The sequence below is a fragment of the Wasmannia auropunctata genome, unplaced genomic scaffold (assembly GCF_000956235.1).
Source record: "Wasmannia auropunctata unplaced genomic scaffold, wasmannia.A_1.0 LD335986.1, whole genome shotgun sequence".
Classification (NCBI taxonomy): Eukaryota; Metazoa; Arthropoda; class Insecta; order Hymenoptera; family Formicidae; genus Wasmannia; species Wasmannia auropunctata.
The window spans coordinates 1418538-1444107 of NW_012026904.1; the positions used below are offsets into that span (position 1 = coordinate 1418538).

A 25570-nucleotide genomic window follows, 5' to 3' on the forward strand; every position below is an offset into this window, starting at 1 on the left:
TAATTAGGGTAAAACATTTCTAAACCACACACGTGTCTGCCTAATAAAGATGTAGATACGTCGTTTGCGCTGGGACAACATGTGATCGACGGATTTCACGCACACGTCGGAATTTCACTCTCAATCTGTTCATTAGGCCCGCGATACTTAAGTATATTACTTTTTTTTCTGACCAGTAAATGCCTGGCTAAAATTAATGTTCGGTCCGCTTTCATTTAATAAGAGTAAATGATTGATAACTAAGCTAATCTTACATCGATAATTAATTCTATTAATGTAATCGCGTGTAATAATACCTACTGTTGTATACGTTGTAAACTTTTATTACGCTTGTAAGCGAAATAAATTTTGCAACAATTGAAAGAAAATAAGACGAAACAAATTAAATAAATGTTTTATTACTTGCAAATGAAATCAATACTATTTTCCGAGTCACTTTCCGAGCGAACGTTAAACGCGGAAGAACTCGCCGAAAAACGCTCTCATATTTTTCCATACGACCGAAATAAATATATGCGGATATGTCGGAATTTCGTCGGGACAGAATGAAGGGGGGAAACAGGCAGGCAGACGTGCCGCAGTCAGATAGCGGAAGTAGTAGACGACAGCTTCCGATGGACCGCATTGTGTACGAATCGCATGCAAAATGTAGAAGCCAAATATGAATACCGCCTCGACAATGGCCTCCTCCGATTTCGTTTCTTTCGATCGTATCTCGCGTAATCGCACAGAACGACGTTCGAGGGGTACATAATTTTTGAATGGCAAAGTTGAATCACTCCCCCACGTCGTAATCGAACTACGGCGAAATGCGATTTCTTCACAAAAGACGCGCGCGATTGCCTTTTCCGAAACAATTGTTCGCTACTTGTCTACAATAGCGACTAACAATAAATATGATACGAACAAAATTAATAAAAAAATTATAAATAACAAAAAGTATTTAGCAGTCTCTATTAAGATGACTAATCTTTTTATTTATATAATGTCTTATCTTCGTATATATAATATCAAAGACGGGTATTTTAATAAAAATTATTAATGTTACTGGCTTTTTGAAACTCGTGTCATTGTTTAATTACCACGATATTTTCCTCGAATCCTTCGCTTTCGCGTCAGATTTTTTTGTTTCCCCGCGTTTGCAGAAGACAGTCTGTCCAAAGTCGTCTACATGTGACGGTGCTCAACGGCAGTATGTATGGACGGCGGGTGATTCTTTAAGCGTGAAATAAATAACTCGGAGGGCTCGGCCGAAAACGTGACGCGAGCCAGTTTTCGGACCCTCCCACGTCACGTTAACGAGAAAAAACCAAGGGAGCACATTTTAACGTCAACAATTAAAAATATTGTACATATATTATCGGGCTCGCCTCTTTGCCGCGTTATAGCCGCGAGGGTCGTCTTCGCTCATCTTTCACGATTACAAACTTGTTTTGGGTACCCTCGCCACCGTCGTAATTATAGCAGGCACACGTACGCGACATTATACATGTTGCACACGTATGTGACCACTGCGCGTAGAGCAACATATGCTACGTTATGTTTTATATCTTCAACAACGGAAAAAGAATGCTTTCCATTCTTACGGTACCTAATCCCTCCCTCGGCTGTGTGTGGAAATAACAATACCACGTATAAATGCTGAATTAATTCAATACACGAACATCTGTAACACCGAAAAATTCAGGCAATTCTGTGAAGTAAAATAATTGCTTACATTCCACCTACTTGATTCTAACAGTTTCAAAAAATGAGAGAAGAATTCGATTGCTTTATCGTTCACTTTAAAGCTGAAAAATTTTTTATTGCCGCCGACATAATAAAATAATTAATTCATAATTCTTTTTAGTCTGTTATATGAATGGCGTGTTAATAACGCGCAACGAATTAAAATGTTTGAAATCAAGATGTTTGTCGTACCGGGTCGAACTCTGATAGCGTTACAACATAGATTATCAACGAATGCAAGTTTGCCCGGCGTTCGTAGAAATACCGCGTTTTCGTAATTACGCGCGTTTTTCTCTCCAGCGAAACGAGCTGCCTCCCTCCCCTCCCCCTCCCATCCCTCATTCCGGACAGGGCTCCTCATCGCCGACTCGCTCTTATCTTGATATTTTTAGGAGGGCATTTTCCAGTGCTGCACGTTCTTTTCATTTCATTTAAACGGCGAACGGGGAGGTAGGACCGCTCGTTCAGCGCTCTTGCAACGGATAGCGCTACATTTTCATTAAGGCCGTTGATTTATTGGCATAGTTAGCCCGGTCGACCTCGTTACGGCCTTCCGAGGAGAACTAAGAATTGCCCCTCAACAGCTTTTCGGCACGTGAAAACCTATAAACGTTTATACACACCGCGATTCCGGTCGTTCTTGTATTACATTACAAGGCAACCATTTATTATACTACTCAATATCGCTTTCTTTTAAAGATAAAAAAAAATAGATTCTTTAGTATAAATATATTAAAACTCGCTTTTAATAAAGACAAAGTCGATAGAGCATTAATAAATTTGAAATTTTACTAATTACTGTTCATTTTCTAAACTCACGCTATTTTATTAAAATTCTTTTCCTGGATTTATTAAATTATATACACAAAAATATGGTGAGAAAAGCAAAACCAACATCAGTAACATCGAATAAGGCAATCACATGCCAACACATTTTATCTTTATTCGGCTAGCCATTAGTATGTCGACTAAATTTAGAAGATCCAATCTCTGGGAAGAACCCGAAGAAACCAATTGATAAATCGAAGAGCTCCGAAAACAGAGCAATCTGCGGCGAGGCCGACGGAATTTTGCCAGCGGCTACCAGACGCGGGCACCATTTATATAACGTAAAGGATAGCGGAACGGAAAGGATTCGCGAAAGGTGGCGGCTAAAGGGAAGACGAATCGACGACACCACCGTGCCAGCCCGCAACTGACATCTTCCATACGTCAAAGCCTTGCCGACTCGTCTTTCAAAGCCTCCGAAAATGTTTCACCTTCGTATCCGGATTAAAGAGGGTGGCGAAAGATATTTTATCCTCTCGCCTCTCATATATGGAGAAAACGAGACGTGACCGAAACACCTAAATAATTAACCATCTTAGTTAAAGATGGTTTTGTATACATCTTTACCATCGCGAGTGCTTAAATTTTCATCGAAAATATTGATATGCAGCGTTGCATCTTTTTCAAATATCTTTACCAAAGTTGTTTTTAATACACTGTTAATATATCTTTTCTCCGTATTAATAAATCTAGATTCTAGAACAAAAATTTTAGAAAAATACTAAGACTCATTTCAACCAAAGCGCAACTGTCTTCCGTTAAATTTTTAATGCTTTATTTAAAAAACTACTTAGGAAAAAAAAAAAGAGATTTTGAATAAAATTTTATCTACATAATTACAGAACGAGTCACATTATAAAATGTAACAATCGTGATGGAAATTGAATTTTTCAAAAGTCACACATTGTACACACTGAAATTTTTTACTTTAAGATTGCGTATAGGTGTCAATCTGAATATCTTCCAGAGGGTACCGCCGAAACCATTTCAGGGAATCCCGATTGCTACCGCATGCGGGCGCGTTTAAAGTCGTACTAATTAACACGGCAGCGATTCAAGATGTCGGCCGTGCAGTGGGATGGGTCGAGAAGGAGGAAGTCTTAAGGCAGCGTGTTCTCTCCGGGGAGCCAAGTGTTAGGAGAATTAACAGCAACCCCTGATCTTGGCCCTCTATGCTATCTCCCTAATAATAAACTGGTAATTCCCAATGCCCCTATAAGTTACTCCCTTTCAACGCCACAATGACCTACGAGTGCCAAGACGTATTGTCTACCGGGTGTTCGTGATCTGTTCTGCTGTGCTCTTCATTCGGTAGGCCATTAGTTGATTGAACGAGAAAAATGAAGCGCGCAAAAAAATGTCATACCTGTGAGATCGAAAAGATAACCGTTGTTACATCATGACTATCGATACTTATGATGATCTGTCTCTATCATTGTATAGGACGCTTTCTAAACGCAATATTATTTTTTTAACACTCTAATAAATCTTATATATTTATATATATTTTTCTAAATATTTTTACTGTACAATTTATTTTAAAAATGCAATTAGCATTTCTAGCAATTAGCGCTATATCGTAGAAGATTAATATTGTATTCGAAAAATTTTCTAAATTATTATTCCGCTCAATATATATTAAATAATTAAATTATACCAAAACGAAAAATGAAACATAAAAATGTGTCAGTAGATAACCGTAATGCAAAGTAGAAAAATATACATATAACTAATTTATAACCGATACATATTTATAACGAACGGAACATTATGGCACGGACGATTAATAAATGGTGATTTCTCAAGCAAACAAATTTACTAAATCTCAACTTTGGTTTACCGTAAATGGAATATTGATGATCACCGGTTTCGCATGCGTTTCTGTCTTCCGGGCATTTAGCGAAACTTACCCCCGACCGGACGTTAATTCGCACTCTGAATGAATTCATCATGATTTCGGTACAATGCTCACCCGTTACATCGTCACAAGTTCGGTGTATCCTAGAACGTGCACACTTTCATCATAGACACCCACCACGGCCTGTAAAGTACCGTGCTTTCCGTGTCGGGAAGGGGTGGAAAACGCGAACAAGAGAGATGGAGCGGATGTTGGTTACAGGATAGAGAGAACGAGGGATTGTAAACTTCCAGGAGGAAGCTCAACCTCTCGACGGGAACCAGTTAGATTTATGGCCATAAATTCCTATCCAATAAGAAGCGAGATCCATGTATTCTCTAACTCTAGATATATACAAGCACTCAATCTTGTAGCAACAAGAATTCTTCGATAATTAAAAAAAAGCTTGAAAGATATGCAACTGTAGAGAAATCTACGTGCACCTCTCGCGGAAGCACACAGAAAAAGAATATATAATAACACATACAGATATGAAAAAATCCTTTTTGAAATAATAATTTATATGATTGCAAAATATTATCAACTAATTATAAAATTAAATATTGCTGTTAATTTCTTTCAAATATCTTTACTTGTAAGTTACGTGAAATATGTGTGATCGATTTTATACTTAATCGATTTATCGATTTAATAACTTGAATTACTTAACTTATAAAAATAACTTGAAAAAATGCATAATTCTTGAATATCAAAAGCTACGCGCAACGTGTTTCAAGTAATATTTAGCATTACCATAACTGTAGTAACAACATCAGTAAATTATATGCGTGTATGCTTGATAAATCTAATTGCTTCTGTGGGAAGAGGCACTAAAAAGCAATGAGAAGCGTCTTATTGCAGACGAAGGATATGTTCGCCTCTGTTTAGCGTGGATATCTTGTACGTAGATTAGGAACGAAGGGGACGGTAACAGTGACCGATAAATTTCGCGGCGACTGTCTCTTACTTGTGTAATTAAACACACAATTTAAACAGACCGTTAGTGTCACCATGACCGAACCAGAAGGTCTCCTTCCGGCGAAGATCTTTAAGAGCGAGTCTCGCGACGGTGCGGTGTACACCGATTTACGGACAAATTACTGAAGTATCGATCGTTTATTCCCTCAATACATTGATCACTGTTATGGTCACGGACGAGTAGGTATTTTACATTTTATATTTCTTCGTACAAAAGGGATATTTCAAAAAATATAAAAAGTAAATTAAACATAATTAAAAATCTGCTCGTTCGAGAAACAATTTAATTTAGCTTCTATTGTACTTGGGATTAATATACCTTAAATTCTTGCCAGTCCAATTTAAGAAACAACATTATTTCAACGACTATTTTCTATAATCCACATATTATGCGCCTGAACGGGACGTTTTCGTTCTGCATACATATAGACGTGCTATCATTCTAATTACGGTATTGTAATGACCCGCATCGCGTACCAGTCGAACATCTGCGATCCATCGTGACGGATAAATCACCTTGGGACCACCCTCCAATCGCGTCTCGCCCACCGCCTTGCATATAGACAGTTACTAATGAGCCGACCCCATTTAATTAACCGTATATGGTTTCGATGCGACTGTGTGCCGGACTATTTCCCGTTACGTATACGCGTGTATATTATCGCCGCGCGCGCAGCCCCACGGCCGCGACTATAACAAATTTATTCCGAGTCGCGAAGCGATATTTCATCGCGGCCGTTTTCTTGCGTCGACACATCTGTTCGATTTGTATCGTGTATAGTAAGTCGCGACTCTGTGTAGAACGCGAACGTTTTGTTGGTAGTGGTATTCCAGAAACGGAGAGCCTAGCGCAATTCATCGTCGCGGCCGTTATCGGAAAATGAATTGCAAATCACTTCGCATGCACCGGGCAATTTGCAGATCTCACCGGTATATTTACTCCCGTTTTTTACACAAAGAGATAATGAACGAGGTCAAACGGAGTACTTTTAACCTTTCGTTTAACCTTTCCCCGAATGATTGCGAATCTGTAGTTTGTAAATAGTTTATCATGCCCATTAAACTTACTCAATGTTTTGCTATTACAGGGGTACAACAATCTCAAAATTATCATCATTGATTTTAGTCAATACTACTATTACTTGGCATATACATAAGATAATTTACACGTAGGTACACAACTGTGATAAAAAAATGTTAAATTGTACATATAACTAAAAAATAAAGTTATGTAAAAAAAGAATGAGGATTTTATCCTCTACTAAAGACGCACCATCCATTAGCCTCCGTGGCGCAAACGGCTAGCGCGTTCGGCTGTTAACCGAAAGGTTGGTGGTTCGAGCCCACCCGGGGGCGTTATATTTTGCATACAAATCATATGCATGTGCCATTTTTTCATATACAAATAATAATAACTTACAGAAGCGAATTCTTCAGATTTTAGGCTTGATTTCCTCAAAAACAGATTTTTATATTTTTATTTAATGAGAATAAAGAATCTATAGATTGATTTTAATATAAAATTTGTTGTTATAGATTAACAAAATTTGAAAGAACTCTTAACAAAATTATTTTACAAATCGTACTTGAAATCAAAACAATTCATATAAATAATACTTGAAAAATTCAAAAGTTGATATATTATTATATTGTTTCATTTACATATAATCTATATACATATCATTTAATAAAAGCTAATAATTTAATTGAACCTTAATTTGTAATCATTATTTGCATCACAAATGTGCATCACTTTTTGTGATCACATATATAATTCTCTTATATATTTTTTTGATATTATATAATATAAATGGTAGTTTTTCTCGGCACAGAAAAATATTTAACGCGTGCAAATAAAATAGAAACAATAAAATATCTCAAGAATTATGATTTAATTTTGAAATTAAAATACAAGGCAATATAGAAATTTGCCAGATAGACTGATAAATTGTAGATACTCACATTTCTCCAGAGGCGCCGTGGCTTAGTTGGTTAAAGCGCCTGTCTAGTAAACAGGAGATCGAGGGTTCGAATCCCTCCGGGGCCTGGAAGCAAAAGTTTATTATACGCTTCAATTTTTTTCTTTTGTTTTTCCACAAATAGATTTGCTACAATATATATTCGATATTAAAAATCAAAACAAACTTATTTTACTTATATATATTTACAAACATGCATGTTAACACGTTCAAATGTGTTTTGATTGATTTCTCGTTCATGCCAAGTATCTTAATTTTGTAATAAAAAGAAACAATAAAATACGAATTTATAATAATAAAATTATAATATCACATACACATAAAAATATTAATTTGTTTGCTGGTGTATTTCGTATAATCTTACAAATGTAATTGCGGATTATTATAATTGATAATTGATCGACGATATTAGCTACTGGTTGTGATCGACCATTGTGAGGAGCGTATAAAAAAATCTGATTTTTTCATTTCAATAAAAGCAATATCTGCTTCGTTACATTATAGGCTTTTTAAATAAACGCCGATTATTATATAAGTATATATATATATTTTTTTTTACTTTCGAAAATGCACAGCTATAACGTCGACGATAATTTCAGAATAATAATTTGCGAATAGAAGCTTACCCGCATCGTCTCGATCTCGAAATACGACGGAAATCGGATCCATTTTCGAATCGAAACTCTAGTCGCTTGCAAAGTTAACTCGTGCGACCGTCCCGAACCTAAAATCTCGACGGTAAACCGGCCGAGCCGCGATCGATAACCTCCTCCACGCGTGGCGGCCGCGATTCGAGAGCCCGCGACGATACTTCGCGACGTTTGCGAATAATTCACGCGATTTGCTCGCGAAATCGACGCTGTTCGAACGGAAAATCACGCGTTGCATGAAAGCTAGCCGGAATCAGACGCCGCGGTCGCCGCGTCGCGAGCGACGACACTTCGCGACGTTCGCGAATAATTCGCGCGATTCGCTCTCGACGCCGTTCGAATAGAAAATCACTACTTAAAACCCGACCGGAATCGCGACGCCGCGTCGCAAGCGACGATACTTCGCAACGTTCGCGAATAATTCGCACGATTCGCTCGCGAAATCGCGTCTCGACGCCGTTCAAATAGAAAACACGCGTTGATCAACCTCTGGCCCGCTGGCCGGAATCGCGGCGCCGCGCCGCGATCGACGGTCGTTTCGAAAAACAAGTACGGCCTGAAGTTCGCCGTACCTGCAAGAGTTCGGGAGCGCCGCGCCGCGCCGGCAGCCGTGTGGCGGCGTGGCATCAACGTTTCGTTGTGTGCCGAAGCGCGCGCGTTTACCATAACCTCGCTTGGTCGGTCGTCGCTCGTGGCTTGGCAGGATGTCGTCGTGCACGGACTTGTTGCGCCTGAACGAGAAGGGGTTGTTCAAGGATGTCAAGGTGAGCCTGTCGAGAAGCGCCAAGGAGACGCGAAACATCCTCGAGATACGCGACAACGTGCTGTACGTGTGGAACGCCGACAAGTGCTGCGTGCTCACGCTCAACGTCGCGGCGACCCGCGGCAAGCTCGACGAGGACATTCCTTATCAGGTAAGAGAAAGCCGATATTGTCGCGCATATTGCACGCTCGCGCGAATTGTTTCGTCGGTGGATCTCGTACTCGATCTCAAGCGCGAAAAGCGGAGTCGTCGAATTGCGCGTTGCATCGTGCGACCTAACCTAACCTCAACAATGCGCCGACCACGTCGGCTGCTAACGCGTGCGCCCGGCGCCGCTTTACTGCGTGTCGCGTCAGGGTGGCACAGCTGCCTCCGGACGCGGGACGCCTTTATTCGCGCCGAAACATTCGCCGATATATTTGACAAATTAGATAGAAGCCTTCAAGCTTGAAAATTGCATTGTCGTTGTCATTGTTAATTGTATTATATGATGCATCATATCAGTGTTGTTTGCACTTATAACATTTATTTGCTTTCTATTTGATGATTGAATATGAACGATCAAATGCAATATGAGATAATTAAGACGATTTATTGATCGCTACAAAATACCTGTTCTATAAAGATTATTGTTTCTTTATTAATTGTTGCGATTTTGTAAAATGACTACAGTTTGTAAGTAGTTGTGTTGATTGTTGTTTGTAAGTAAAATAGCAAAATGTAAAAAATTGTGTATTAATTATTTATAATTATGTATTTATAATTTTATTTAATTTATATAAGTTATATAAATTATAATAGTAAAATATAAATTATATAAAAATTATGAAAATTTTTATATTTTACTGTTCCACTTACATACTATAGTCATTTCGCAAATTTGCTACAATTATAGCAAATGTATATTTTATATATAGGTACACATTTTACGAAATTCATATAATTTACAAAAAACTGATATCTATCTATTTACCTATTTGATACAAAACATTATAAGTATTTTCTGTCGCTCAGGCTTTTAATACATTAAAATCATGCTGAAATAGTTAAGAAAAATCAGTATCTTGAATAGTATTTTTTTAATTTTTAAACATCCAAAAAAGAAGTATCTTGATTTTAAATGCATTCTATTTATTCTTACTATTATTTTTTTTTATGCCGCGACAGCTTGATTACATATTCATATATTATTCATATATTCATAAATGTATGTACATAATGTATGTATTTATAGATCTATAATTGAAAAGAAAATATACAAAATAATTCAAAAAGGCACAACGAAAATTGCTTTCCTGAAGCATTTGGCAACTTAAGGGTGCCGGCGCACTTGCGGGAAATGAAAGAGAAGCGACGGAATCGTGAGAATTGGTCAAGCGGTACATTTTGCTCACTCTGGCCGCTGGTGCTTTTATTTCATTTCAATGGCACCGCGGGATCAGCGGGTACGTTAATGCCTCGGCGCGCGTACGCAAAAGAGCGGCGAGGGGATAATTTATAGGAAATGGGTTGTTCGACGCTCCGGAGTAATTTAATTAAAATAAATGTCCGCGCCGCGGAGGAGCGTTACCCGCACGGACGGACCCGGCCGCGGTTCCACGACTGCGAATAAAATGCAAATTCAGACCCTTCATCGGGGAGAGGGTCGCGTATGTATATGCGTATAGGTATAGGTATAGATAAAGGTACCCGCGAGAGGGTGGCGAGAGACTGTAAGGACGGAGGGTCCGACGGTCTCTCGGTGCCGATCGTCGCCCGTTCATCCGTTGATTTGATAAGACCCGGTGTTCGGTTAATTTCACTCAGCTGTCGTTTTATTAATAACGCGACGTAACATTTCGTTTTACTTCGCAGTGGTATGCCGCGATTAAATATCGACCGACGTCACATAAAGTTCTTATCTCCCGTTCTTACCGTCACGTTTATCGCGATGCACCTGCGAATTCAACGACGCGAGGAGGGGTGGCGAGATAGTGTCTATACGTACATAAAGCTGCGATTACTTGAGATTTCAACGTGTTGATGCGCGGAATGTACGACAGATCGGACAGAGCTTTCTAATCTTTTCTTACGCAAACTCCCAGGGAGGCATCGATTACAGTTAATAAACGCGACGTCGCGTCGCGGTAGCGGGCACTTTGCGCTCGCTCGCGCTACCGGGTGTACGCGCTCGGGCCTGGCTGAAATATCGGTCGTAAATAATAAAAGTTAGCGAGGTTCCTCTCTGGCGCGCACGCCGGGACTTTAAACCGGAAGATAGGTGTCGCAGGATACGGACGAGGGAGGCGGCCGCGGCAAAAGTGGCGGCGGGCCGGGGGACGGCGGCGCGGCGCGGGACGGAGACAAAGACGCACCATTGTCAACCGCTCCGCCATCGGAACCGCCATCCGCCGCGGGAAACTTTGAATCATTTTTATTGCATAGAGTTATCTTTGTTACCAGCGGAACGAACGTCTAAACGCGCTTTCTCTCTCTCACCCTCACTTTCTCTCCCTCCCGCTCTCGGGCTATCTCTCTCTCCTCCTCTCTCGCGCCTTTCGCCAGGTCATTCCCAGCCCTCGGTCCTTCGTCCTCGCCTTCCTGCCGGCTACGCTCTCTTTCCCTTTTTGCCCCCCCCCCTCTCCCCGCCCCCTCGTCACCCCGTCTCCGACGGCCGGGCCGGGAGATAATACGAACGCGAAAGCGTTCACACCCCTTTGGCTGCCCAAATGGAATAAGTTCTTTAATTCGCGGATTTACCGCCGGGCAAACGAATCGCCCGCGCTGTCGCCGAGATAATATTCGGCGGACGAAAGAGGGCCGCTTCTTGGCCGAACTTTTCATTTGCGCGGCGTGTCCTTCTCGTGGATCTCGGATACTCACTGAAAGTAAACGAGTTTTGTGAAGCGTTAAAGCTCAGAATTCATCTGAAATATTTAAAATGATTTAATACGCCGAACGAAGATCAATATCTATCAACAAGTAAATATTGAGGTGTATAGAAAGAGCTCTTATGTCTTGAAGTATTAAATTTTCAACATGTTATATTATATTTGTCAATATTTCGAACAATTTTTATATTGGTATCCGCTCAGAGATAATTATAAATAATTCTAATTATATGGAAAATATCTGATTGAAATTAAAATTTAACTTTTACGAATTGGAATATCGCACAACGCGGCTTAGCTCGCGCGTTATCATCCGTAATCCTTTATGCTATCTCTTTCATACTATCTGCTCTGATTATATAAACACGAAACGCAAACGGTCGCAATCGCGCGCCAAGGTAAGAATTACTTTGATTCGCGAGCGCGTAGCGCGCTGCCAACGGCCTACGTGAGGCTTTCTATATGCCTCGCGACGTATAAAAGGGACAATCTTATCTAAATTAAAAGTACACCGGACCCCGCGCGAGACGGTCGAGGGTCAGCGGCGCGAGCAAAATAGAAAATTTCGGGGCGAATTCCTACCTCAGCCACCGCACCGTCGCCTCCGCCGCCGCCTCCGTCTCAGAAGCGGAGCGGAGCGGAATATCGCGTAATAAGCGAAATCCTCTCGACGATAATTAAAAAGTAATTTTACGGTGACATTTGTAACTGTGGACCCGCCTACCCGCCGTCGGTGGTAAATACACGTGCAGCCGCGCGTCCTGTGTGTACACAAGCAATAAGTACGATGTACGGTACCTGTGCGTGTCTGTGCGTTCGGCTGTGTATGCGCGCGCGTACGTCTGAATGTTCCCGCGGTCAGATTCACGCCCGAGCGTATAAGCAAACGCGGAGGGGGATAGCGATGGTGGTCCCGGCGGTTCCTGGCCGAGTGTAGGTAGGTTAGGTACCGTGTCGTGCACGTGGAGGTATACGAGGAGGTACCTAGAGCAATAAAATTCACGGGAAGTGTTTTACATCGGGTGGCGCGCGTTGTGCGCTCCCTTTCCTTCTCGCTCTCGCTCTCGCTTTCCCTTCCTCCCTCCGCGTACGCTGGATATGGCGGGGTGGAAGCGAGGGAGGCTCGACGAATTCAGTAAGTGGCGGACAATGGCTTTTGTGGTAGACATCGGCCGTCTCTCCCCCGCGCGCATCCCCTTCTCGGCATTCGTATTTCGTTCCACCGCTGGTACGGATACATTTTCCCTTCCACGTTCTCTTCTCGTCTTTCTCTCTCTTTCCCACGGCTGCTCGAGCACTTGAAGCGTCATACTTTCAGGGATGCGGAAAAAGTGGTAACCCTACGCGAACTGGCAATTTCTTTCTCTCTCTTTCTTTCTCGATTCATTTATTTATTAATAGGGATATATAGGCATCCCCTTGAAAGCATCACGTCGGAGAGATAATCGCTCGAGGTTGCCACGAAATGTCGGTTGGTACGTTCGCTTATGTCCCGATCGAAAAAAAAATATATATATAGCAATAAGTATTGCACAATACAGAAAATACGTGAAAAATGTTCAGTAATAAAAATTTGCAGCATTGTATCAATTTTCTTTACAATCATTTATCGTAGCTAAAATTTATCCTATTTGTTTTTAATTTTATGTAATTTCCATTTTAACGGAATTTTAATTTACGATTCATAAAAAAGTGTTTAATATAAAAGACCAGAATTTTTTTAAAGACAAAAAGTTAATTATACATTTGTCAAAAGATTTGTCGAAAGAAAATGTAGCGTTAATAACTCTGTGATGTGCGATTTGACTTAATTACGCGATAGAGACTGGATACATAAGTCGTAAAAATAGTTTGGCATTAGGAGCGGAGTTTAATGAATCGTCAAGGAGATGATTAAACTGGCGTTGCCGATGTTATTGGGCGTCCAGGGCGGAAGCGAGCCGCCATAGAACGCCCAATACACGCGCAAGATGTAAGAGTGCGAATGTGTGGCTCGTGTACTCGCGAGTGCCAGCACCTTTATCTCTCGCAGCCGCGAAGTCGTATACAAGAACGACGGTGGTCCATTGTCAAAGCTGCCCGTTAAAATACGGAATACGCCCTTAGTCTTGGAAGGAGCCGGGCGCGCACCCGCCGGCCTCCATTATCGCCGCGTGTATAGCCTATGAGCGGTGAAAGGGCTGCGAGGCTCCCGCAATGACAATAATTCCGCGCTAATAACCCCTCGCAGAGACTTCTCGGAGCAGCCCTTGTGATAGCGATAGCGCCTCCTTGCTCCCCCCCCCTTCCGGTGTCTTTGTAACCCAGCTGCTCGTCCAAGTCTCCGACATCGGCGGACAACCGAGCAATCATCGAGCCCTTGGAACCCATAATCTAAAGGCGCCTTCAGATTTTGGCCCACCGTAACTTTCCGCAATGTGTCTCGGGATCAGTCGCGAGCATAGTCAAGCTTGATTGAAATTCTGAAACTCTGTAGATTAATCCGCCAAGTGTGACGTAACTTTGTTTACGTTATCTTTTTGACCGCGACTAAATCTAGTCAAGCCGTTAACCAAATTAAATGACATTCATTATTTATGCTAATGCTAATTATCTAACCATCAAATAATTCTTTTGCAAAACGACATAAAATTCTTGTAGGAATCTAAATAATTGAATATTTCGATAATTGACAGTGATTGAAGAATTATTTTTTTAGACGCACTTTTTCATCTCCATTTTCATTTCCATCTATCATTTTCTTATCACAGAGATAATCGACAGTAATGAAATTCTTTTCTGTCGTTCCGTTGCTAAAATGATCTCGTCTCGATTGCCAAGCGTATCGAATCGCCTACTCCGACGAATGAGGAAGAGAGGGTCGAGCAAAGTGGATGGCTCTCGTTCCGCGGGGGGTGGCTTTGTCATCCGCGGGACGCCTTGGCGGGCTAATGCATTTCCTTTACAGTTTTAATGGGCATTCATAACTAAGTTTAATAATGCCCGTAGGAGGCGAGCCGTCGCGGTTGCATATCTAATAATTCCACGGCTCCACCTCGCGCAGGAAGTGGCGCGCGGCACGGATTTTAGTGGTAGCTGCTCGGGCTCTCACCCCCCTCTCGCACCGTAACCAACCCATCATTTCTGAAGATATCCATCCGACCTCCTTCCCTTTCTCGCGCTCTCTTTTCCTTCGTTCCGGTATAATTCTCCGCGCAATCCGCAACAGCATTCTTCGAACGTTCTTAAATTCAAACTTGCACAATAACTATGTATGTTTCTTTACATGCGATTTTTTATAAATACAGTATGACGAGGAAACATCGAAATCCAGTCACTTGTCTTCAGAAAACGTAGTCTTGTGCCGAAATAATAAAGCAACTTTTTAAAAATATCTGATATGCAAAAACTTATTTTATCAATGAGAATTATGGATCGTTCATATAAGGATAGTTTTTTAATACTATAATAAGATTAATTTAATAGAAAATACATTTCCTTCTTCTCTTTGCATTTATTTTTACCGTAGAAAAGTTTAACTTTGATATAACAAATAAAATCACACACATAAAAAAAAGAAGTGTCTTCACAGCTGCCATCTTTGCCGTAACTCGATTGCCGAGTCCGATGGAAACAATGAAATTGTAATTCCGGAGATGTTCCCAAGCGAGTCCGCAGAATTACCGAGCTATTTCCATTTTACGTCCGATACATATCGCTCGGTAGCCGAAAGCCCATTTGAAACGCCTTAATCGCCGTTGAATCACCGGCGATGAGGACTCGCGGACAGAAGATCCCCGGACACCTATAGCCACGGCAGAGGGTGGATGAAGGGGGGCCCGGGTTCCGGCTACGACGATGGCATAATGGCGTCTTGGTAGTAGGACCGTGATATAAATCCCGGCGCCGTTATATGGCGTAACGCGCCATCTTAGCTCGGTCTTCGCCCGCTCTTCTCGGAGGAAGAGGAGAGCGAGGGCGAAGCGCCAGCGGCGCCGTCTCTAATAAATAACCCCGAGACAATGGACACTGTCCAAAACACGGCGGATCTTACGCCTTTAACTTGGGTACCAAGTCTCAACCCTTGCCCGCGATTCTCGCGCCAACCCCCTTGTTGCGGCCCCCTTTCTTCGGAGCTCTCGCCGCCTCGCTTTCTCTCGCTCTCTCTCTCTCTCCGGACGAGTCTCGACCACCTCCCGCGCGACCGACGCTGCCGACGAATTCTCACCCCCGAAAGCGGCCGTCCTCTCTCGCGCCCCGTCACCGTGCGGTCTTCTCGAATTATAATGTTTGTTTCTAACAAATTACCATGATAATGCTTGGCGTCGCGCGGCGAAACCGTGTCTTCGGTGGCACACTTAAATTACGCGACTACGAGCGCGCGAGAGCCCGGGAGTCGTCGTCGTCGTCGTCGTCGGCGGCGGCGAGGAACCACGGCATCGTCGTCGTTGCCGTGGTCGTCCTCGCCGTTGGCGGGGGCGGAGGACTCCCAGCGGGTAGTTGTAATGTTAATTAGCCACTTACCTAACCGTACACCGTAGACAATCGGACTCCTTTCTCGAGGTATTCCGAAGTTTCGTATCCTCGGCCACGACGCCGGCAAAGGCGAAGATTTAGAGGCCGACACGGAAGGCTACGGACGTACCGTCGTGATAGTCGCTCACCGATAGGAAAGTTTACGTTTCCGAGCACGGTATTCATGGCTTTAACAAGACTGTTTTTTTTTCCATTTTTTTTACGCCTTTCTCTACCGTACATTTGTATACGATTATTAAATATAATTCGGATGGAATATAAACTCATGTTTATTATAACGTACAGCCAAAACGTAAACATTTCATTGCATATGTTAAGCAAATTTATGCCGTCAATTAACGACTTTAAAAGTTTAATATTTTCGTAAAAAAAAAAGAGAGAAGAAAAGCACCCGATACCCTCGAATGAACGCGGTAAACTGTGAAAAATGATGCGTCGTTCTCCTCGAGTTGCGACGCATTTGCAAGAGCTGTCCCGCTCGTTGCGCCGCGGGCACATTTGAGCGCGCTGATTTAAGTCCCGCGCCTGATGTGACAAAGCGTTATTACACCCCGCGCGTAGGAACACGCGTTAAATCAGAAGTCAACGCGAGGAAATTCTGTTCCGCCGCGCCGGAACATGTCCGCCAGCATCAGCCGTATTCGTCGGGCGCGCGGCGCGAAGCTGGCGCGGGCGCGCATAAAAATTATGTCAACCTCCTACGAGCCGACTAGCCGCCGCGCCGCGCGCGCTGGTAATATACTTCCTACGTTTCGTCGGCGGACACCCTATTATGCAGCGTGTAGCGGCGCGCGAGCTGCGAAGGCGATAAACTTTATTTTCCAAAATCGTCTGATGCGTGGCCGCGTATCCCGGGGCCGCGGTAACGATCGTGATAACGCGCAGCTCGTAGAAACGAACGAGGGATGATAGGAGGGGGAGGGGAGTTTCCGAAAAAAAAAATTTGCCGACCGCAATTTTTTCGCGCGACGTTGTCGCCGTGGCGGGGTTTTTGATCGCCCTCGGTGGGAAAAAAAAACTTGGCGTTAAAATATTTTTTCCGCATGACAGCGTAACGCCGCCAGAAATATAATTAGCGCTGGTGACGCTTAAAATGACACTGCTACAAAGAGAAGACGCATAAATTTATATTTTTTGACTGTAAGTAGCGAAATCAATAACAGTGGCCGAATCGAAGGAAAATCATTTTATTCACAAATCTTTATTCGAGATACAAAATATCGACTATTATTCTTTATTATAATAATCGACAGGTGAATCAATCAAGAACAAAATTGGAAATCAAGAAAAAATAATATCTCGTACTCTTATGTCAATTTATCGATCACATTGTTTTGAGTTTTAAACGCTATTATCATTAATCAATGTACAATATAAACTGCAAAAAATCGTTGAATATAGAATATCTTGTCGAATGACATAAAAGGAATGAATGTACTTTTTTTTGGTATTTGCAAATAATATTAGCGACCGATTTTATTTCACTCCGTAATTTCCAAGTGGATACAAACCATTGATATCCCAGAGTTGAAAATTTCAAATCCCCATCGGGGGATATGACCGCGGGATATGTCATTAAAATATTCATGTCGCCGCATAAATATACCGGAATATTGATAAATGGTTAGCCGAAACGGCCGCTTTCATTACTCTCTGACTCGAAAAAGCCTGCCGCGGATAAAGCGCGTTGCTTTACCACGTTGGAATCATAAAACGTTGACTACGCCCGACGAACAGCCGTGTAACCGTCGTAATAGCGACAAAGTCGTCGACGAAGTTGACTGCTTTATTGACACGCGTTTATTGAGAAGGCTACGTCACTCTTCCCGCGGAAGTTTTATTAGACACACAACGCGCGCTGAACTTTTTCAATATCGACTTACTGTATACGTTTGGACAAAAGAATACAACTATTTATGAAAAAGAAGAGAGATAACTTTGTTTTTCTTTTTTTTTTAATTCCAACTATATGTATCTTTATTATCTTCAATCTTTTCGATAAGTAAGATTAGTAAGGCAATTAACGCGACGACCGGCGAAAAAAAAGCCGCGATAGCATATAATTCGCAAAACAGAGAGTAGCGACTTATGAATGTATAATTTTTAATCTGCCACAACGACTCTAACGGCGAATATGACAGCGGTCTACAGCGAACGAGCTTTTAATTTATTGATGTGTTTTATGAGACACGAAGATACAAGTAGCAACCCCATTCGCTCCATGCTTATATCCAATGTGGGATGGCAGCTCGTAATAACAGCCTAAAACTTTTATTATTAGTATTCTCAGTTTAAAATAACAGATAGAGTATCGCGGATGGAGAGAGAAAAAGAGAGAAAGAGAGAGTGTGTCTCCTTACGATCCTATCATTCAAATCGCATGTAATAGAATTCCACCTCGATTAACATTTCGATCAAGACGAAACGTCGCAAGTTTGATCGAACTTCCTGTCAAGCATTCAGCCTCTCACCGTCGTGGTATTAAATCGCCGAAGGGGGACGACACGAAGGCGGCAGGAAATGCTAGAAGAATAAGAAGAGGACGAAATTGAAGTGGATGGAGGAAAGAAACGAGTGAACCGGGCGAACGTCTGGCGCGGCCCCCGAGCAGTAAATCCAGAAACGGTGTTACGGGGCGGCCCCGGAGATAATGCGCAATCATTTCGGAATGGAAATTAAAATCAGATGATGAATCCTAACGATGCCGTTTATTATTTTAATTTTCCGCGAAGGCCGCCGCCGACGCGGGCTACCGGCGGCCGCCGACGCCTCCGCCGCGCTGGTAACTCGAGTTCGAGACACTAAATTACCTTCCTATTAGCCGTATAATTACAAGATGGCCCCGGTAATTTCCGTTTATTCCGACTTCGTCTCGCCGAACGGCCGCTTTATATTACGCGCGGCTGTACGCCCGGCGAAAATGCGCAACGGCCATTCACCATATCGCGTTGATTGCCGTAACTACCGTTCTTACCGTAGCGTGTACATATATATTATACATTATCAGAATCAGCCGATACTTGTAACCGTAAGATCTTCGTGTCGATATCTGCGGTAATTGAAAACATAAATTTCATGACGAAAGTAGAGTTTTAATATTTTTTTTTAATAATCTGTTAAAATTGTTTTATAATCTATTAAAACTTTATTTAAAAGTAATTTAGTGTGTTGCCAAAAAAATAACATTTATATTCCCGAATCCATTTGTTTGCAAATGAACAAATCAAACGCTAGACAAATCGTGAATAAAAGCATAAGCTGCTGCATCTACATCGGGATTGGCTCTGCTTCCGTTAACAGCGAAAATCTCCCGCGCTTTTCGCCGTTCTCCGGTGGTGAAACTCTCGCCGTTACGAGCCTTTAAACGCGCCAATAATCGGGACTTTCGCTTTTACACCACGATAAATCGCGGGACTTCTGGTGCCCTCGCGCAAATTTACATCCGCGGTGACGTATAAACTCGCCGGAATCGTTCTCCCCTTTTTCGCGCAGTTCGCGCGCGCCGTACGCGTACGCTGCCGGCAAGCTTATTATAATGTAACTGTAACTTTTTATGTCGCTCGTAACTCCGATACAGCATCGCACCGTCTGCGGGGGCATCAGCATCGGTTTTCAACGCCGTTGCCGCGTGCATTTGGACAAACAAGTATTATTGCCTCTCTTCCTTCTCCCCGGCCCCGGCTCGCTTCGTTTATGCGACTTCTCGCTTGAAACGCCCGTGCCGTTTGTGCCTTACGATTGGAAACGGTTATGGCATACGCGCGATTTATGCGAATCGCTGGAGACTTTGTGCGGAAATGGTGCGGTCTGGTTGTTTTCACATATCGCGAAAACGGGACGATGCCAGAAGAAGAATAGAGACTTGGCTAGACCATATTACATATGTACAAATGATAGTTATTTTAACACTAGATCACCAAAATATTCAAAATAACTGGTCCGTAATTTTTTATTAAATTTATAACACTGCAATTTTTAAATTTTTTGTAACTTTAGTTGTATTATTTAGTGATTGATTAATTTACTTTTCCCCAGTTGTTCTTTTTTGAGAGAGATATATATTTAGTATATTTAAATAATAAAAATAGACATTAGTTAATCGTCAATAACTGTAATGTTAAAATACAAAATAGATAAGATTAAGATAATGTCTTGTTGCTTTAATAATTATTTAAACCTTTGATAAAAAGGATTATTTTTTATTGTAATATTTTATCAAAATCTCGATCTTAATAATTTTTTTCATAATTTAATGAGGCATTTCTAATGATATAAATTCAATGATATTCATTCAATGATATGAGGCAGTTTTAATGATATAAAAGCATAATATTAATAATATTAATCTTAGTAAGCTATATATAAAATTACAATAAAATTTATAACATGATAAAAAACTACGATTACTGATGCTCCAACATTCTTTGGAAAGCATCTTTGATCGTTAATATTGCAGGAAGTACGCAGTTTTAATTCAAGCATAAGAACGCGAATTGTTAAATTCGCGAGCAAAAATATATTTCTTAACCATACACTCACACATGTATTCATTAAGGGATGGGGTCGGCTCATACCGATATACCTACTTTGTTCTTCTATGTGAATTCACCGGCCGCTTTCACATACTTCCAAGATTACTTTTCTGTGCGTCGTAGAGAGCCGGGGGGTAGGTAATTAAAACCTCGAGTAGGTAAATAACGGACTGCTAGGCCAGTGCGCGAGCCACTGAGAAAACGTAATAAGTAGGCGAGTCTGTAGCCTTAAAAAGGGAGAGATCCTTAAAAACCGTCGGACCCCACGTCGGATCTGCCGCTATTTTTCGCGTTAATTTGAATTTCGTAATTAACCGACTACGTATGAATTCTCGAGAGAATACATAAAGGTCCTTCCTTTAATTTCCGCGAGGATTCGTTATAATACCGCCGCCCCCTTGCACGGGTCGGGTCGGACGTGGATTTTCTGACCTCGAAGGGGACGCGGGCGAAAGAAAAATGGACGCCGAACGTTATGACCGGAATATCTTACCGTTTCGTCGGGATGAGAACGTATAAGGCCGGAATTAACCGTGTGTTGCCGACGCACGCGTGTCGGTTTTCCACGCGTGGTAATACGTGATTTACAAACAAAGGAGCGGACGACCACGGTTCTAAGTGTGTCGTTCGACGATACACATTTAAGAAATTACGTTGTGTGAAAAATGTGCGAGATTTCGTGGACGCCGTGAGAAATGGGGTGTCTTTCTTTTTAAGTGGTGCAGACCTTTTAAAGAAAATCGAAATCTCCTCGTGAAGCTGCCGTGCGACTATACGACTGTATTTACTCGCTGATTGGGGTCGGCCCCGTGGTGCAGGGAGTCTACTGTAATTACCGAGTATTTTTCTCGCGCAAGTCACCCCTGCAGCTGATTGATATTTTGTATTCAGGAGATACCGGTGCTATCTTACTTTACGAAGATTCATTGCAGCGCTCCTCACACCGTGCCAGTTAGTGCGCGCGCGCGATAACATAATAAAATTAAAAAATATTAATTCTTGGGAAGTTAAATGTCCACTTTGTACTTTTCTTATCCTTAGCATAAGAATTATGTCGATATATTAAATTTATTACAGACTGTGTTAACAATGTATAATAATAATAATAATAAAATTATTAATTATCTAAATAATTAAGTATCGACTGTGAAGTGTTTCAAACAATTAAAATGAATAAACGCCAACACGGTACAAAGGTTGGTGGTTAATAATAAAATTACTATTTAGGAGATACTTTGGCTTATTTATCGAAATATTAGATTGATGAAATTATATATAACTTGTAATACAGAATCCAATCCAAATTAAAATTTTTTTCAACAAAAATAGCTGGCAAACAGTTTATAGCACATGCACACACGGATAATATATTCACAAATCTGCAATAATTATCAATTGTATTTAACATATTTCTTTCGACATAACATATGATTTTGAACGTTGATGTCAGCCTCGCACGTTCTCTCAGCCCTATAAAGAAGTTTTATTTCCAGGATGCGGCTCGATCGAGCCGACGAAATGACACTCATCCCTAATGTAAAACGCGTGGTAGCGCAAGTGTCTCGAAAAGCGGGGAGTCCTTATAAACTCACGCCCCATTTCACTGAAGGTTCATCTTTAATTTCTTCGCGTTTTTTTTCCACCTTACTCCGCGCCGTGTGCCACTCGACACTTCTTTAAATTCCACCCCAATCCCGCCTTCTACGTGAACTCCTCGGGGAGGGAAACAGGGCCACCCCCCGCGTTACTGTTCGCTCATTTCTCCGGTTGTCTTACGGCGATTAACCACGACTGCTAACTCCCACTCTCCGTAACCACCTCCGGTCCTATCCTCCACCCTGGATGTCCTCTCGTGTCTCCCACCCTCGGGCTCTCTTCCGTCGTAGTCACATTCTTAATATCGTCTTTTTAAGATTTTTTTAAGTGCCATTAAGGAAACTATATTGCCACTCGCTAGAAAGGGGTGCTGACTGTACCGACGACTGTTTCACTGCGCATTTTACTCGCTCCTCTTTGCAAGCAATTAAAAATCGAATTCACTCTTCCCCTCCTACAATTAGCGGTCTTTTTATTAATATATAAATAGTAGCAAATACATAATATGTAATATTACTCTACGCAATGATAACCGTGAAATATTCAGAAAATTTTTTAATTCTTAGAATTCCGAGAAACTCATCTAAAATGTACGTAGATTACATTGAAAAAATAATAATTTAAAAGTTTATCTTGAACTTGTTTGAAGCACAAGATCCTTATTTTTTTTAATGTGCATATTAACATTATATTTTACAACAAAATTATCAGTAGGTACTTATAAAATTTAAGATAATAAGTTACCGAATAAAATACCTCAATTTTATAAGAATTTAAATAAGAAATATTTTATTCGATTATTTCTTAATTCATAATCATAAATATGCAAATTTAATTAATAGATATTTTACCCCACCTCTTTTCTGATAATTTATAAAGAATTCACAAAAAATAATAGCCGAAGCATTCGTTTTGTTCGTTGTCTTTGTCTCGCGCTTCTTCCGTGGATCCGGGAAGCGTCGGTAGTCACATTCTTAATATCATCCTCTCAAGATTTTTAAGCGCCATTAGGGAAACTATATTGCCATTCTCCGCGGCACTGTACCACCGGTGTCGACTAGGTCGGTGATGACGGCGAGGGCGATGGCGATGGCGAAGGCGAAGGCGCGAGAAGAGGAGACGTGATCGCAGAATGCGAGCTCTCTCAACTTCCGCTCAAATTACGCAAATAAATTTTCCTTATTTTTACAAGCGTTCTCCCCCCCCCCCTCTCCGCCTCTCTCGCCTCGGCGAACGTGGCTCTTCGACAACCGGGAAAGGGGATGGCATATTGTAACTTGGCTGCTTTAACGACAGCGATATCGTCCTTCACTTAATGCCACGAGGGAATGATAGTCCACAACACTGTCATATTGGGCACAGCTTTGATCGCCAGTTTAGCTAATGTACTAATTTTACTCGCGCGAGAAACATAAATGAGAAACAAGTGAAAAATATTTATTTGAGTAAATAAATATGTTTGCATATTAATGACGAGAAATTAATACTATTGAGATATTAAAATTAGAATGTATCTTTTCTTTCGACCGCATTTGTCTCGTTAACTTACATTATTTTTTTAAGCATTGTTAAGTTATTGCAAGATAACTTTCATTATTATATCAAAATGTAGATTTATCGCAAAGTAATCGCATTTAATGCTTTATAAATCTTTCTTATTCTCGTTGGATGGCTCGATGAATATGCGGATTTACACTTAGCGAAGTTGTTATTTAAGATATTAATTTTCAGTCGATACGGTTCAATTCCGCTCGGAAACGAAAAACGCTCTGGTAAACGCTCGAAATGTCTCGATTTAATTATCGCCCTCGCTGCGGAGTTACGGCCTTATTTATCGCGCGAAATAAGGGACCGAAGGAAAGCGGAACAGAGCCGGCTTACTACTTAAAATGTACAAATCCGACTGTCAGGCTCCTGTCGGGCTTTTCAACCCTCGTGCGACTTTTTTACTCACCACAAGCGCAGCCACACCGACGTAGCGACGAAAGTTACGAAGTGCAAACGACATCACGCAGCTTTTAAATTAACATCGTGTGTATGAAAGATTCATCAAGCATTTAATGGCGCAAGAAATAATCGCAGGAGCGAGAAATTATTTATTAAATTAATTATTTTTGTTACGCGCCTGCACATGTGCACACCTTTACATATGACACTTCCGTTATACGTATAATGCATGAAAATCCTTGCTACTTAGACGAGATATTTTTATAAACCTTTAGCTAGAGAATGTTGCAGTAATTTTCATTTTCATTCGTAGTAAACAAAATTATTACATCGTGTATGTAATACGACGTTAAAAATTTTGTAGCAAACATTATTTATTTATCAGCATTGCATTGCAATATTTATTGCATATTTTGAACTTCGAGGTATTGCACACAATTATTCTTCATTGTAATATACGTTGCTTTACGTAATATACGCTAAACAAAATTTATTGAGCTAGAAAAGGTTCACATATGTAAGTTTTTCACCTTCGGAATGTGAATATATTACAATCTGTCTCGACTTTTATATAAAAATATTGAAATGATATCGAAATCTTCTCCTCATTCGATTCCGATCTCGGAAAGCAGAAGAAGCAAATCGAGGTAGTAACAGAAGGGGTGAGTGTATTTCATTGTAAGGTCACCCCCGAGTGCCATTTCCACCCACGCAACAGACTTCTTTCCGTCATTCCTGTTGCGTTCTTCTCCTATTCTGCGTATACAATTGCCAATTCAATATGTCGTCGAACGTGAGGCGGAAATATCGCGGGGTAGAGAAGTCGAAGTACGAAATTGCAATGGCCCTTTGTCGCCCGAGGCGAAAATCAAATTACGAAAGCGACGATGCAGACGAAAGACGATTTGGGCATCGAGGGTGCGTCTTTCCTTCGAACGGGAAGAGATATTTAAGGAAGGAATATTTTATTAGTTCCGATTGAAATTTAAACGGGGACGCGCAGGAAGTTTTTCCTCAATCCCGCTTCGAATCGTATCCCTATAAAGTTGCTTCAAAGCGATGATTTATTAAATTTGGTGCATCCGAAACTTTTCTATAATTTGTTTTTAAATGATAATTAAAGTACTAAGCGATACGTTTTCGTTTATATAAAAGTTTATTACTCATATTGTTCCGTAATGTGGCATTTATGAAGATTTAAAACGTTTCACTGTTTCACCTTCTTGCAATTTTAATGACTTCAAACAAAATGAAACGAAATCAAGAGCAATCTGGCGGGTATACCGT

The 25570-nt window shown here is 41.2% G+C and overlaps 1 protein-coding gene and 2 non-coding genes across 3 annotated transcripts in view; all 3 read left to right on the forward strand.

Moving 5' to 3' along the window:
- Positions 1-6713: 6713 nt before the first annotated feature.
- Trnan-guu lies at positions 6714-6787 on the forward strand. Its single transcript has one exon. It is a non-coding gene; the product is annotated as a tRNA-Asn (tRNA).
- Positions 6788-7404: 617 nt separating this feature from the next.
- On the forward strand, positions 7405-7478 carry Trnat-agu. Its single transcript has one exon. It is a non-coding gene; the product is annotated as a tRNA-Thr (tRNA).
- Positions 7479-8630: 1152 nt separating this feature from the next.
- The window catches only part of LOC105454347 (nuclear pore complex protein Nup88), a 66149-nt gene continuing 49209 nt past the window's right edge, over positions 8631-25570 (forward strand). Inside the window, exon 1 of the mRNA XM_011696907.1 lies at positions 8631-8974. Coding sequence (XP_011695209.1) covers positions 8765-8974 — 210 coding nt within the window. The 5' untranslated portion in view covers positions 8631-8764. The remainder of the gene's footprint in view (positions 8975-25570) is intronic.